Source organism: Sorex fumeus, unplaced genomic scaffold, assembly GCF_029834395.1.
Source record: "Sorex fumeus unplaced genomic scaffold, SorFum_2.1 ptg000094l, whole genome shotgun sequence".
Taxonomy (NCBI): domain Eukaryota; kingdom Metazoa; phylum Chordata; class Mammalia; order Eulipotyphla; family Soricidae; genus Sorex; species Sorex fumeus.
Genome location: NW_026606151.1, coordinates 22,433,763 through 22,447,722, shown reverse-complemented (window position 1 = coordinate 22,447,722; position 13,960 = coordinate 22,433,763). Strand labels below are relative to the sequence as shown.

The 13,960-nt window shown below is 37.5% G+C and overlaps 1 protein-coding gene across 1 annotated transcript; it reads right to left on the bottom strand.

Annotated features, from left to right (window-relative positions):
- Positions 1-7,300: 7,300 nt before the first annotated feature.
- On the bottom strand, positions 7,301-8,233 carry LOC130040188 (olfactory receptor 14J1-like). Its single transcript, XM_056132195.1, has one exon. The coding sequence runs from the start codon at positions 8,231-8,233 to the stop codon at positions 7,301-7,303; it is 933 nt and encodes a 310-aa protein (XP_055988170.1).
- Between the last annotated feature and the right edge of the window lie 5,727 nt (positions 8,234-13,960).

Here is a 13,960-nt window from a genome sequence, read left to right as displayed (position 1 = left end):
AGGTACAGGTGTTTCATTGTATGACAGAGACTTAAACCCGAAAGCTTTGTAACTGCTGTCACAGTGATTCAATAAATAAATTATAAAAAAATGAAAAAGAAAATAAAACTGGACATTTCTGAGGCTCTCATTGATTAAATTCTCTTTTTTTTCTTAATTTTTTTTTAAATTCTCTTTCCTCTTGATATGCAAAATAATCCAATTTATCTGAAGAGAAAAACTAAATGGCTTAAAGGAGATCTGCAGGGTGCCTTCAGTGAGTTTGACTAAAGTCCTAGAGATTGACAGAATATTACTAAGTGATTCTTATTTTAAAACATTGTCATTTGTGTTATAGATTCAGAAGTACCTAGCAAAAAGATTTAAAGTGAGAATATTATATTAATTGGAGATTAAAAGTTGGTATTTTTATTTCAGTTGTATCATATGAAATAGGAATAAATATCAATATATGAATATCAATGAATCAGAGAAATAGCTTCTCACTTTAGACCACTGTTTCCCAATCAAAATTGCATTTTAAATGTGGAAATAACTAGTACACATTTAAAATAAATCTGGGAGTTTGGTCAGCCGTTTGGCTACTATGTTATTTGTCAATTGCCTCGAGCAGGCCCCAGACTACTATGAAATTCATTAAATATTATGAAAATTGCCTCACTGCCTCAGATGGTACAATTTGAAGTAATAACTTCTACTTATCCCATTGTGAAAAATCAGGTCTCAGTTTTAGTTTATCATTTTAGAAATGTGAGTTTTTTTCAATCATAAAATTTGCCAAAAGGTAAATATATTTTCTACACAAACTTTTAATTTCAAAACTCTATTCTAGAAGGATTCCCAATTTTGTGTGTGTGTGTTTTGTTTTGTCTTTTGTTCTTGAACCATGCCCAACAGTGCTCAGGCTTACTTCTGTCTTTGTGCTCAGGAGTCATTCCTGGTGGTGCTTGGGGAATCACATACAGTACCAGGAATTACATCTGGGTTGGCCACATGCTTGGCAAACAACTACCCACTTTACTGTGTATCTCTACAGCCCATAAGTACCATTTTTTATGAACAAAAATGGCATAGAGAAGGAAAAATACTGGATGGTTTCACTCATAGTGGTATATAGAGAAACAAGATAAAGTAAGGGAGCTAGTAAATGATGATAATCCTTGGCCTTAGATTGTAAAAGAGAAAATTTAATGGTGGGAGAGTGGTGGGGTAGCCTCGACTAATCAAACGAGATTGGCGAACCATCTGGAGAACTTTGGGGATCGTGAAGTGAAGTCCATCAAAATTATGAGCATGAACTGTTCATAAAAACTATAACTTCACAAACACCTGAAAATTTGCCTGCAAATATTTCGTACAATCACTCAAGGACTCACATACTCAGGAACAGAATCAGTTTCAGAGTCACACATTGTGATACCCAAGGTAGAGCTGGAGACAGTGAACCAGAGAAACAGTCAGAAGGACAAGAAAGGGCGGAACTTGAGAGGCGCTTTTTACTGTTGTCCTCATTGAATCTGGGGAAGGAAAAACTAGGATGTGGACAATTAAGCACTGAAAAGCCAGTTCAGGCGTGTGTGGATGGGGTGAAGTGGTGACGGTTCTGTACTTCCACACAGTCCGAATTGCAGCTGGATTCTGCTTCTGTGTCTGATGGTTTTCCAACCATGGTTGTTGTTATTGAAAAAAGAAACTGCTGTTTCCTGCTGCAAGCAGATCTGGCCAAAGGGCCCTAGATTTGGGGCCAGTTCTGCCTCTGAGGGTCTGTTTTGGGGCCGTTTTCACCTCCTCCACTACAAATTCCAACAGACCTGACTTCTGAGGCACGGAGCAAGTGGCAGAGGTTAAACCTGAGAAGGAGATAAACCAGAGCAGGGCGAGCATCTCTGACTCAACCCTTATTTTGGAGGCCCGTGCTGCCCCTTGTCTGAAGACTGGGTTGCCCAGCCCCAAGGTTTTACCTTCTGTTAAAAAAAAAAATGAACTGGTAAAAAAGATAAATTTGGCAAGATCCTGGAACGAAACCTCTTTGTGACCCTGTTACTTTGATCAACAATTATGTTAAGGCCCTGGAGTGCAGAAAAGGCACATTTAATTCAGGAATTGAAAGAGCTTTGGGCAGGGATTACAAAGTAGCTTTAGAGTTGGGCCAGCAGCCTGGGACATCTTCCCTCCCAAAAAATGTTTAAACAAGGCCCCAATCTAGACTCTACCTTCCAGAAGCTGGGGGAGAGGGGAAATGCCATTTTATAGGCAACTAACTGCCTCTTTTTCTGACCTAAGTTGGACTTTAGCAAAGAGAATAGCAAATTTTGCCTCCATTTGTGCAAAGGAAGCAGGGATTTAGATCTCCGCATTAAAGAAGAAAATTGGATTTTGCCTTTTAGTCAGGGTACTTAATTATGTTTCTTCATTTACTAGAAAACAATGTAAGATCTTGCATCTGTACAAAAGTCCTGGCTTCTGCTTCCTCTCCGATGCTAGAGACAATTTCAAAAGGTAAGGTTTTGGGGACAAAGCACTTCTTGGATTTCTGCTACATTAGCCCAATGGTAGGTCGTTTGCCTTGCAGGCAAACGGTGACTTTGACCAGTGTCCCAAGGGTCCTCAGGCAGGTCAGAGGTGGAAAAAGCTGTCCCCAATTTGGGCTCCAGCCCCCTGCAGCATTTTCTGGAACTGTGTTCTGGGTGACAGCACAGCCTTGGGCTTTTCTCAGAATCCAGAGTGGCTCTCTGACAGGCCCTGGAAGGGTGATTCCTGGGTAGCGGTTTCTTCGTCCATACAGGTAGTTACACTCTCAGGGAAGCAAACCTCAACTTACTTAGCTCATAAAAGGCTGGCGTGGGGGGCAACTACTCTCTGGCCAGTGGCAGAGTTCACTGCCAGCAGGACACTGCTTCCACTTGTGCTTGTTAGGTGCTAGGCCAGGCTCCCCTGATATCAGAAAGGAGCGTCTGAGATGGGACATGCAACAGAGACTGGGAATTGCTCTATAGAACTGCACTTTCTAAGGGGAGGCAGAAGGGTTGTGGAGGGGACACTGAGACTACGGTGAAGGGGAGTGGATGATGTGTGTTGGATGCATAAAGCCCTCTCCAGACATTATTTCAAACCATGGTACCTCAAATAAAATATAAATAAATAAAATTTAAAAACAGAACATAGGTGCCTGGGCTTGCCCAGGAGAGCGTTCAAATTAGCTTACAAGAGAGAACTAAAAAATCAGAAAAATGTCCCAAGGTAACACAAAATAAAAACTGACCTCTTCTCAGTTGCAGATCTGCAAGAATGTTCCAGGTAAGTCTGGAGCAATAGCACAGGGGGCCGGGCACTTGCCTTGCACATGGCAACCTGGCTTTGAGCCCCAGATGCCTGGCTAAATGGTTTATTGTCTCTAAGAGTTCTGTAGTGGAGTTTTTTTTTATTTTTCTCTGTATACTATGTCATCTGCAAAAAGTGGCATTTTTGCTTTCTATTATCCAGTTTTCAAAAGTTAATTCAAAGTTTATTAAAGACCTCAAGATTAGATCAGAACACACAAAATACACTGAGGAAAATGCAGGCTGTTAGGGAGGCCTGTCCGTGTGTCCCAGAACTGGAAGCACAAGAAGTGACAGACTCCAGGTGAGTTAGAGATGAGAGACAGATTTATTGTTACACAAGTCCAAGAGACCTGAAACCCCAAATGTTTGCTCGGCAGTCAATTTATACCTTAAGTCTCCATTTCATACCAGATACACCTTACCCCTCCCCAGAATCTAAGCACTAGCCTATGTACAGAAGTGAAACGAGTGGTTGTTTCTTCCTGTAACTTCTTGTTCTCAAATATTAAGCTGTCAGTAGTTAGCTCACATCCTGTTTTGGCAGTTCCTACGGTTCAGTACTCCTGACCAAGCAGGAGGCAGGGAGGGACATCCAGGAAGTTGGGCCTTCAGCTTCTCTGGGATTGGAACAGCCCTTTGTACTCAGGCAAAGTCTTCAGAATATGGACCACAGAGTTATTTTAGTAGTTTGGGTCCAGAGGGAAAGACAACAAAAGCACAAATAAGAAAATAAGGCAATGTCAAATTAATAAGGTTTTACATAGCAAAAGGAACCCAGGCTGAAATAGAAAAAACATATACTAAAAGGGAGGAAATATTTGTATACGATACATCAGAGAAAGGGTTAGTGTCTTATATATAAAGATACTAACTTTATATATAAAGCATTCACAATGCTGCAAAAAAAAAAACTATTACTCAATCAAAAATGAGTGGACTTTGTTGGAGGGACTGGACACTCTGGTGGTGGGTCTGTTTTTGGAACTAGTAAGCAGAAAAGTATCCTAAGGGGCTGGAGCAATAGCACAGTGGGTAGGGCATTTGCCTTGCACGCGGCCGACCTGGGTTTGATTCCCAGCATCCCATATGGTCCCCTGAGCACCGCAGGAGTGGTTCCTGAGAGCAGAGCCAGGAATAACCCCTGTGCATCACCAGGTGTGACCCAAAAAAGCAAAAAAAGAAAACAAACAAAAAAAAACAATATTGTAAATTGTAATGCCTCGATTAAAATTAGGGGGTGGGAGAATGGCAGAAGAGATAAAAAAAAGACACTTCTCTGAAGATGATATAGTTAGCCAATACCCAATAGGCACTGCCACTTATTATCCCAGAAATTCAGATAAAAACAACAATAAGATATCATCTTCTGCAGTGAAAATGACATGTGTCAAGAAAGACCCAAAACAACCAGTGTTGGTGAGGATGTGGTGAAAAATGCACTCTCAGTTACAACTGATGGGAATGCTATATGATTTGGCCTCTATAGAAAATAGTATGGACATCTCTCAAAAAAGCAGTCTTCCTTATGACCCAATGATCCCATCTCTTGACATCTACCCCCAAAACCAAAAATGTTGATTTTTAAAAGGAATGTGCACACCTATGTCAATTGCAAAACTTAGTATTGTAGCCAGGATATGAAAACAACCTATACGTAGTTTGAACAGATGAATGATTGAAGAAGTTTTGATGTATATACATAATGGAATACCATGCAGCAAGCCAAAAGAAAACATGAATTCATGCCCTTTGCTGAAAAATAATGAAATTACAAGGTATTGTGTTAGATGAAATAAGTTAGAAGGAGAAGAAAATATATACAAGTACAACGTATCCAATTAATGATACTGATTCACTTAAATGCTCTATAAATAAAACAAACAAGTTTGTATCTTACACAGTGTCAATGATAGTCTTCCTAGGAATTAAGAAAAAAAACTTTGGTAACAAAGTTTTTGCTGTGAATACCAATATTTGACCCTGCTATTTTATAATTTCAAAAGCCTATTCTATTTTAAAAACATTTCCGGTATTTTTATCATTTTTAACTATTTCTCAATACAACCTGAATATTTGTACTTTCAATAATTCTGGAAAGCCTCTTATATTCATTTCTAGACTCTCACAGATTATTCTGCTTTTTATATAGCCAAAGTCATCCAACATAGTAAAGCATCATGAAAATAATACTAAGACTTTTTTTTAACAAGGTGATTTCTATGTATTTGAACTGGAGCTCTAAGAAGCTGATAAAACATTTGCAGAGCTCTAATGATAATGAGTGGTGAGAAAGCATTCTCATCAATTCTTGGATACCATTAATTGTCCTTAGGAAATGTAGTTTCTAAGTTCAGTGTAACTTTGGAAAATAAGAAATGAACTCTATATTTACTTTCTATTATCACATTAATGAACTCTATATCAACTGTTTTCTATTATCACCATGCAAACAAACTGGGTTCTGAAAAGGATTCAGCACTTTCGACCATATCCACATGGTGACCAAGCTCATTGAGTTTCGCGAGAGTTCAAGATGCCACTCTGTCTCACATTCATCAATTTAAAGAAGGCCTTTGATTCTGTTGAAACTGAAGCAGTCATCAAAGCCTTAGCCAAACAGGGCATTCAAGCTCAGTACATCAGGCTCTTCCTTGAGCTGTATTACAGATTCACCTCCAGGATCTCACCATTCTATAAAGAAGTGATCATAGACATAAAAAGAGGGGTTTGGCAGGGTTATACCATTTCACTGAAATTCTTAAATGCCACCCTCAAGAATGTCATGCGACAACTGGAATGGGATGAAATGGGAGTGAAGATAGATGGTCGGCAACTACACCACCTCTGCTTTGCTGATGACATCGTTCTAATAACACCAAACATTAGCCAAGCAGCACAAATGCTGGCCGACTTTGACCATGAGTGTGGAAAGGTCGGACTGCAGCTGGATCTCAAAAAAAACAATGTTCATGAAAAACGAACTAGTCCCTGACGTTTCATTTGCTCTCACCGGAACGAACATCTTTGAGCAGCAGTTATGTGTACCTGGGTTGAGAACTCAACATGAGGAATTACTTGGCACCAGAACTGCACAGGAGGAAGAGAGTGGCATGGAACACCTTCAAGAGCATCAAAAGAAGTTGTTAAGAGGACAAAGAATCTCTGGCTCAAGGCATATCTTTTCAACTCCACTAACATATGTGTCAGAGACCTGGACACTATTTAAGCAGGATAAGAATGCTATCCCAAAGAGGAAATGAAAGAGGTATGCTTGGAATATCAGATTTCACTCAAGTGAGAGAGGGAATCCGGAGTTCTGACCTCCATCGACTATCAAGAATAAGGGAATAAGGGACACTGTCTCATTTGCCTATGCGTCGAAAATCAGATAGCCAGACACGTAATGTGATTTAGAGATGACTGCTGGACTAGAGCTGTTACCGACTGGATTCCATGGGACGTCAAAAAAATGCGTGGCCACCCACCTACAAGACGGTTAGACTTCTTCATCACAACCCTGAACAAATGGTTTGAGGCTCTTCATGTTCCTGGAGCAAGCAGATGCCACTGGGCTACACTAGGACGTGACAGGGACGAATGGAGACATTACCGGTGTCCACTTGAGCAAATTGAAGATCAACGGGATGACAAGTGATACAAGTGATTATCACATAAATCAACAGGGAAATTAAATTAAATTAAATTAACTTTTAACATGATGGACATTTATTTGCATTATCATGATATCTACTTTTGGTAGGGAAAATGTAATCTGCAACACTTGCAAAAACAGTATTTATATATAAATATATATCAATAATTTTATTGTGCAAGAAACACATTTAAAGTTTTTCATATATAGCAGCTTTCCTTATAATCAGTATTTTATTCAGATTTAATTTCTTTATTGGCCGGTAACTATTACCCGGTATATTTTGACCTTGTCTCTCAACTGAAAGTGTATGAAAAAAAATGTCTCAAGAAAGGAGAGCTTTTCTTTTTTTGAAAACCTTTCTTACAGCTAATTTTATAGCTTTATTTCTCAGGCTATAAATCGTTGGATTGAACGTTGGGGGCACCACTGTGTAAAGAATAGTGAACAAAATGTCTGAAGCAGTTGGAATGTCTGAAGGAGGCTTCATAAATTCAAAGAAACTAGTACACATAAATAGTATTACAACAACAAGATGGGGAAGGCAAGTGGAAAAGGCCTTAGCTCTGCCCTCAGCAGATGGCATCCTCAGAACTGAAGAGAATATCTGCATGTAGGAGAATCCTATACAGATAAAACAAAAAAATGCCACCAAAGCCAGGAAGATAGAGACATCTACCTCTCTCATATACTCATTAGAACAGGAGAGTTTCATGATCTGGGGGATGTCACAGAAGAATTGGTGAATGATACGGGGGCCACAGAAGTGGATGGAGAAGGTAGTTGCTGTATGCATGATTCCAGAGATGGTCCCACTGATCCAGACGCCAACAACTCCATGGACACAGGTTCTGACATCCATGATGATTTCATAGCGCAGGGGAAGACAGATGGCCACATAGCGGTCATAGGACATCACCGTGAGCATAAACACCTCAGCAGAGCAACAGAGAATGAAAGCAAAGCACTGCATTATGCATTCCAAGAGGGAAATATTCCCACTGTGCATGAAAGAGTTGATAATGAATCTTGGTACAGTCACAGAAATATAACAGAGATCCAAAAAGGAGAGATGTTTTAGGAAAAAATACATGGGTGAGCTGAGACTTTCATCCATGGAAGTTGCGATGATAATGAGAATATTACCAATTATAGCCAACAGGTAGAAGACCAAGAACAGGGAAGCAAATAAGATTTCTAGCTCAGGCTTGGCAGAAAATGCCATGAGAAGAAAGTCATTCATAGTAAAATTAGCCATTGTCCTTCGTAATTTCTGAGTGATGTTGACTATAAGAAAAGATGAAAATTCCTGACAGCATATTTTTGTCACTTATCACTCTTAAGTTTGATATACATAATAAAATTAAGGTACAAAATGGTATTACTATTTCCTTACTATTAATATGACGTCATTTTTGAGTGATAATTACATTGAGTGATTTTGAGTTGACCTTGACAGTCTAAGATGACAATATATGATGACTAAGAAATAGCATAATTTTAATTCGCTTGGATGATATAGCATTGAACTTTGATTTTTACTAGAACATTTTCTTCATGAACATTTTAATAATTTCTAAAATACCCATTCTTTCTTATTAATCTCTCTGTTCATCACCATTATAATCACTTTATTACTGTAATTTTCACATAGGAGAAGAGAAACTAATGCTTTTTCTGTAGCTGGATTTTTTTCAGTCTATGAGAAAAAAAATTTTTTATTATGGCTATAATTTAAATAGTAAATTAGAGTTAGTGTACAATAATCTTTATATAGAAATAATCACTCTTACATAAAATATCATTTAAGTTGATATGAAAGTAGAATTAGTTTCCAACAGAAGATGGCAAAAGAACAGAGCTCCCCCTATGTGTTCATTCTCTAACTGTATTTAGTAAAATGCAAGATATCTAAGAACAATAACTTTTGAACACCTAAATTAATAGCTATTCAAAATACAATACTTTGAAATATTAATTACATGAAAAAAATCTTGGATATTCAAACAGCATAGTTAAATGTGAATATTCTCTGGGAAAAAATAAAATTTAATAGAAGCATTTGAACAGTCTGTACCAAAGTTTTCTTATTTATACCACTTGCATCAGTGTAGATAGACATGTGTGCAACCACAAGCGTTTTTAATATTGCTAATAAGAAACTGTAATTTTAAATCTAGATACCTCTGGAGAGACACTTTGAGGATTATACTTTTTGCTTCTGTAGATATAATTGACACATTTATTCTCTTAGGTATTTTCTTTGCAACCAAAACTCCCTACGTAAGTTTTTGAGCTTCCCAAACCTTCATGTGTATATGCCTGAAAGTTGCTTACACTCCACATACAACTAAAGCAAAAGGATTTTATTTATCACATGTAAATTATTTTTTATTTATCCAAATGCATTTTGTTTGGATTTCTTATTGATTTATATTTGCTCTTATTAGTTATTAATGCTGAGATCTTATAGTAGCGCAATATGCAGCTTTTCTTTTCTAGCATTGCAATTTCCAATATTTCTTTCTTCCTCAAAAAATGTAATATATATTAATCTCTATGTAATACATAGAGATATACTTGAACTACATATAAATGAACTACATATTATCCTACATTGTATATCAATATACGGGTAAAAATAACATTTTACATAGAATTAAAATATCCAGCAAAGTATTATTTAATTTACTGCTGCCAGATAATCTAATACAAATGATTGAAATGGGTTAAAATGAAAGAGTTTAGTGTCATTTCTACTGTTTTTGCAGCATTACAAAATAAATCTGTTTTATTTTAGGAGATATCAATAACTTTAACAGAAAAATTAAAATGATCACTCTCACCCACACTCACTATTGGTGGGAATGTCTTTGATCCATCCTCTCTGGAAAACAATATGAAGACTTCTCAAAGCAGTAATAATAGAATTCCAATATCATCCATTGACTCCATGTCTTGGCTTCTATCCTTAAATAAAAAAATATTAACTCAAAAAGTTACATACACTTCATTATGTTCATCGACAAATAAGTGCAAACAAAAATTGGGGTATGGAAATAACCCAAATGTCAATCAATTGATGAATGATTTATAAATGGTGTGGAATAATTACATTTTAGAATATGACACATCTGTAAGAAACAATGAAGTCTTGCTTGATGAAGTTCAGATGGAATTGAAGAGCATTGTGTTAAGTGAAGAGAAGATAAATGCCAGAATATCTCAAATTACTGAATTATGAGAAACAAAAAAAAAGCAATAGACAATTTCAAATGATGATGGACCCTTGACCTTTGATTATGAAACTGTCCTTTGGGGCAGGAAGGGGCCTTACCTGGCCCCTCTCCAGGGTGCATGAATGAAACAGCCTGTCAAGGGGTCTGGAGCCATGGCTATGGTGAGTCTTTTTATGCTATCTCCTGGGAGAGGACAATTAGTCTCTGTAGTCATTGGTGAGATTATCCAGTCAGAGGTGGCTTCTAGGATGACTGCCAAGTAGTTGCCAGAAGCATGGAGGGACATGGGGGGAAGTCATCCCTTCCTTATTCTGTTGAACCTGGAGTTTTCTGTCACAAATCCCGTATATATGGATTTTCTGCAGATTCACGCAATAACTCGGTATTTTAAGACCATAAATATTAACAGGATTGTAACCATGTTGCCAGAACTACAATAAAAATTCTATAATTCTAAAAATAGTGGTGACTTTTTCCTTGCATAAAATATAAAATGTTTCTACTTTAAGTGTAGGATCCCAAATTTTGCTTTTCTGTGGCATCATTAAATGGAGGAATATTTCCTCATCCTCAACTTATTCACTTGCCTATAATGAGGAATAAAGCTAATACTGCATTCCTATCACAATGTTTAGCTATTTGAAAATATATCATGTTTCTTGTGAATTTTACCAGTTATTTCATTTCTGCAATTTTTCTGCAATTCTCTCATTTACATATCCCTTATAGGATTTTCTTAAATTTCTTTCTGTCCGAAATCAGAAACTTTGGTAGCTAGATTTAAAAGATGCCTGTTTTCTTTATGCTTTTTCAACCTTTCTCTATCGTTGTTTTATTACCCTTCCTACGGAAAGAAGGAAAATATGTCTCTTTTTCTCTCATTTAAGTGTTTAATGTAGTCTCAGTTCCTATATTGGTTTAGCAAGTGTGAACAATTTATCTTGAATCTCTGATGCAAAAAGTTATTTTATATAGGAAAACACTGTTTTGTCCTTCCTGCATAGCTTTGGGAAGTTTTAGGGTTATAGGGTTACTCCTATCACAGTGCTCTCATTCCTCTGTGTTTATTTGTAACTTCTTTCTTTGTGCTCTGTTAACTTGTATATATCATTTTCCTTTTCTCCTTAAGTCCTTTGCATAGTTTATTCAAAGAAATGTCCTTTTTTGTATGGACACTAGAAGACAATATATGCTATGCTTTTGTAATGTGACTCTCAGTGTTATTTTCCTCCTGGGCATCTGTTCTCTCAACCTAAGCCTCAGCTGCCCTTGCTTCCAAGTGCCCCTAAAAGAAGGGTCCAGACGAGGGACTGAATGGAACCAGGGCAAGCAGTAAGCTGAGCCATCCTGACATCGAGATGGGCCTGGCAAAAGCACCATAATGCTTAACTATAAGTTAAGAGCTTGGTCATAGACAAATGCTGTCATGATCCAAAAAGTAATAACTAGATTCGGACCCTGCTTGGGTTAGGAAAGATTAACCTGGCCTGAGCTCTGTAGTCTGAGTCTGTGGCAAGATGTTCCCAGGAGGGCTGCCCTACATGCCTCAGTGTATCTCTTACTGTGTCCATACAAAAATAACTAGTACTAAGATGTTGATTGAGTTATTGGACTGAGGAAAGGAAAAAAGCATCTTAGGTGGTATTTTGCCCTTGTGTAGAGAGGAAGGGCTTTGGAATACCTTTGAGGTGGTGTTCTCTTTGAACTTGGTGGGCCCTCAGGAAGGGCTTTCTTATATTGATTTTGCCACCTGACTAGGTGTAGTGTCCCCCCAGAGTGCTGGGGGGTTGGAGAGACAAGAGAGTTGGAGCGGTAAGAGAGAGAGCTGGACTGCCAGATGAGCTGTAGAGAGACTAGCAAGGGGGACAGAAGGAGAAGGATGTAGGCCTGTGAGGAGAATGGGATAAATGGCATCTGATCAACAGCTTGGCCCTCATTTCCTCCAGTGTCTGCCCCATGGCCCAGGGCTGCAGCAGCTGGGAGAGTGGCTTGGACCCTACCCAAAACAGGTGGCTAGAGGGAGAGCCATCGGGGACTCTCCGTGGCAGCCCTTGGAGTTTTATACAATTTTACATATTTTAGAGCAACTTAATGACATCAGTGACAAAGCCTGGCAAGCTACCGGTGACGTATTTGATATGGCAAACACGGTAACAATAAGTCTCACGATGGAGATGTTACTGGGCCCACTCGAGCAAATCGATAAATTAAGGGAGGACCGTGACCGTGACTCGTAATATCAATATAAAAATGTGTCCTCCAATTATACATTCACACTATATTATTCCTGTGTGTCTATAATAAGAGGCATTTAAAAATACGGGAATTATACCCCACAAACTTTTCTCAAAATAAACCTAGTTTATGATGTTCTCTTCCACATACCTTATTTTTCATGAAATTGTCACAGCTCAGACATTTTATTTCTGATTGAAAAGTAGAACAATGGCCCGCTTTGTCTCACCCACTTTCGATCAATAACTTGCAAGCATCCCCTTCACTCACCCCAGCTCTTCTTTCTGCAACTTGGGACTCTCACTAGAGCACAGTTTGCAGCTTCTCTCCACATACAGGCCAGTCGTCAGTCTCAGAGGTTGACCCTTAGATATACTCTGATCTCAGCAAGTAGCTGCCTTTACAAAAACACCTTCTATGTACAAAGTAAGTCCATTTCAATCCTTCTTGGCCACTAGAGGTTAGGTCATGATGTCTCAATGGAAAGAGCATAGTTCCTGGGTCTCTGGGCCTTTGGAGATACGTATAATTGCCCAAGGGTCAAATCTAGCAATTACGTTGAATTTTCTTGCAGAGTATTTTTCTGGTGAGCAGGTTTAATGACAAGCCAGTTATTTACAGGTATTTATATATATATTTTTATGCCCACTCTAAGAAAATTATCAAAAACACTGTATTTTGAATTTTTGATTCAAGAAAATCAACAAAAAGAGGTAAATGAATTAAATATATTTTGTTGATGGATTATTAATTTAATTCATATCTTAGTTTATTACAAATCCTAATACAATAATACCTTTCATCTGGAGAGTAAATCAATGTATATTTATTTACAAATAATGACCAATATATACTTCATAATCTTTTCTCACTTTATCACAATTTCATTTAAATCTGAGTGGGGAAATAAAAATTGTCCAATTCCTAAAACAAGAAGCTCCTAAAGCAGGAGTTACTAATACAAACAAAGATGAAGAAAGGAATGATGACAACAACCAGTTATTTGAGTGACTATCAAAAAAACTCATAGAGGCTCACCTTCTCTGATAAACTGGTGTGTGTTAGAGTAACCATCTCTGCCTCTTCACATAATAAGATTAGGTGAACTAAAGTAGTTCAGAGTGAAAAAAGAAAAAATTGTCTCAACAGTAGGAAGAAGTTTAAACCACTTCCTTCAGTAAATCTTAAATGTGGTACCTTGAAAATCACATCAATATCTGATGTGATGTCTATTCAGGTAAAGGAGAATGACATCGTACCAAAAAACAAATCTTTATATGATAGGATGTTAGATAAAATGACATCTAAATTTGCTTCTAAGCCTAAAAATTTATGAATCTAAAATAATGTCTAAATCAGAAATGAAAATCACAAAATTCAGTTCAACTCTGCATTGTGGTAATGCATAATGCACAATATACTCATAAATCTGCATTTATTTTCCATTAATAATTAGAAAATGTAGTGAAAACTTCATTGCGTTTTACTTAACCTAAAATAACAATTATTTA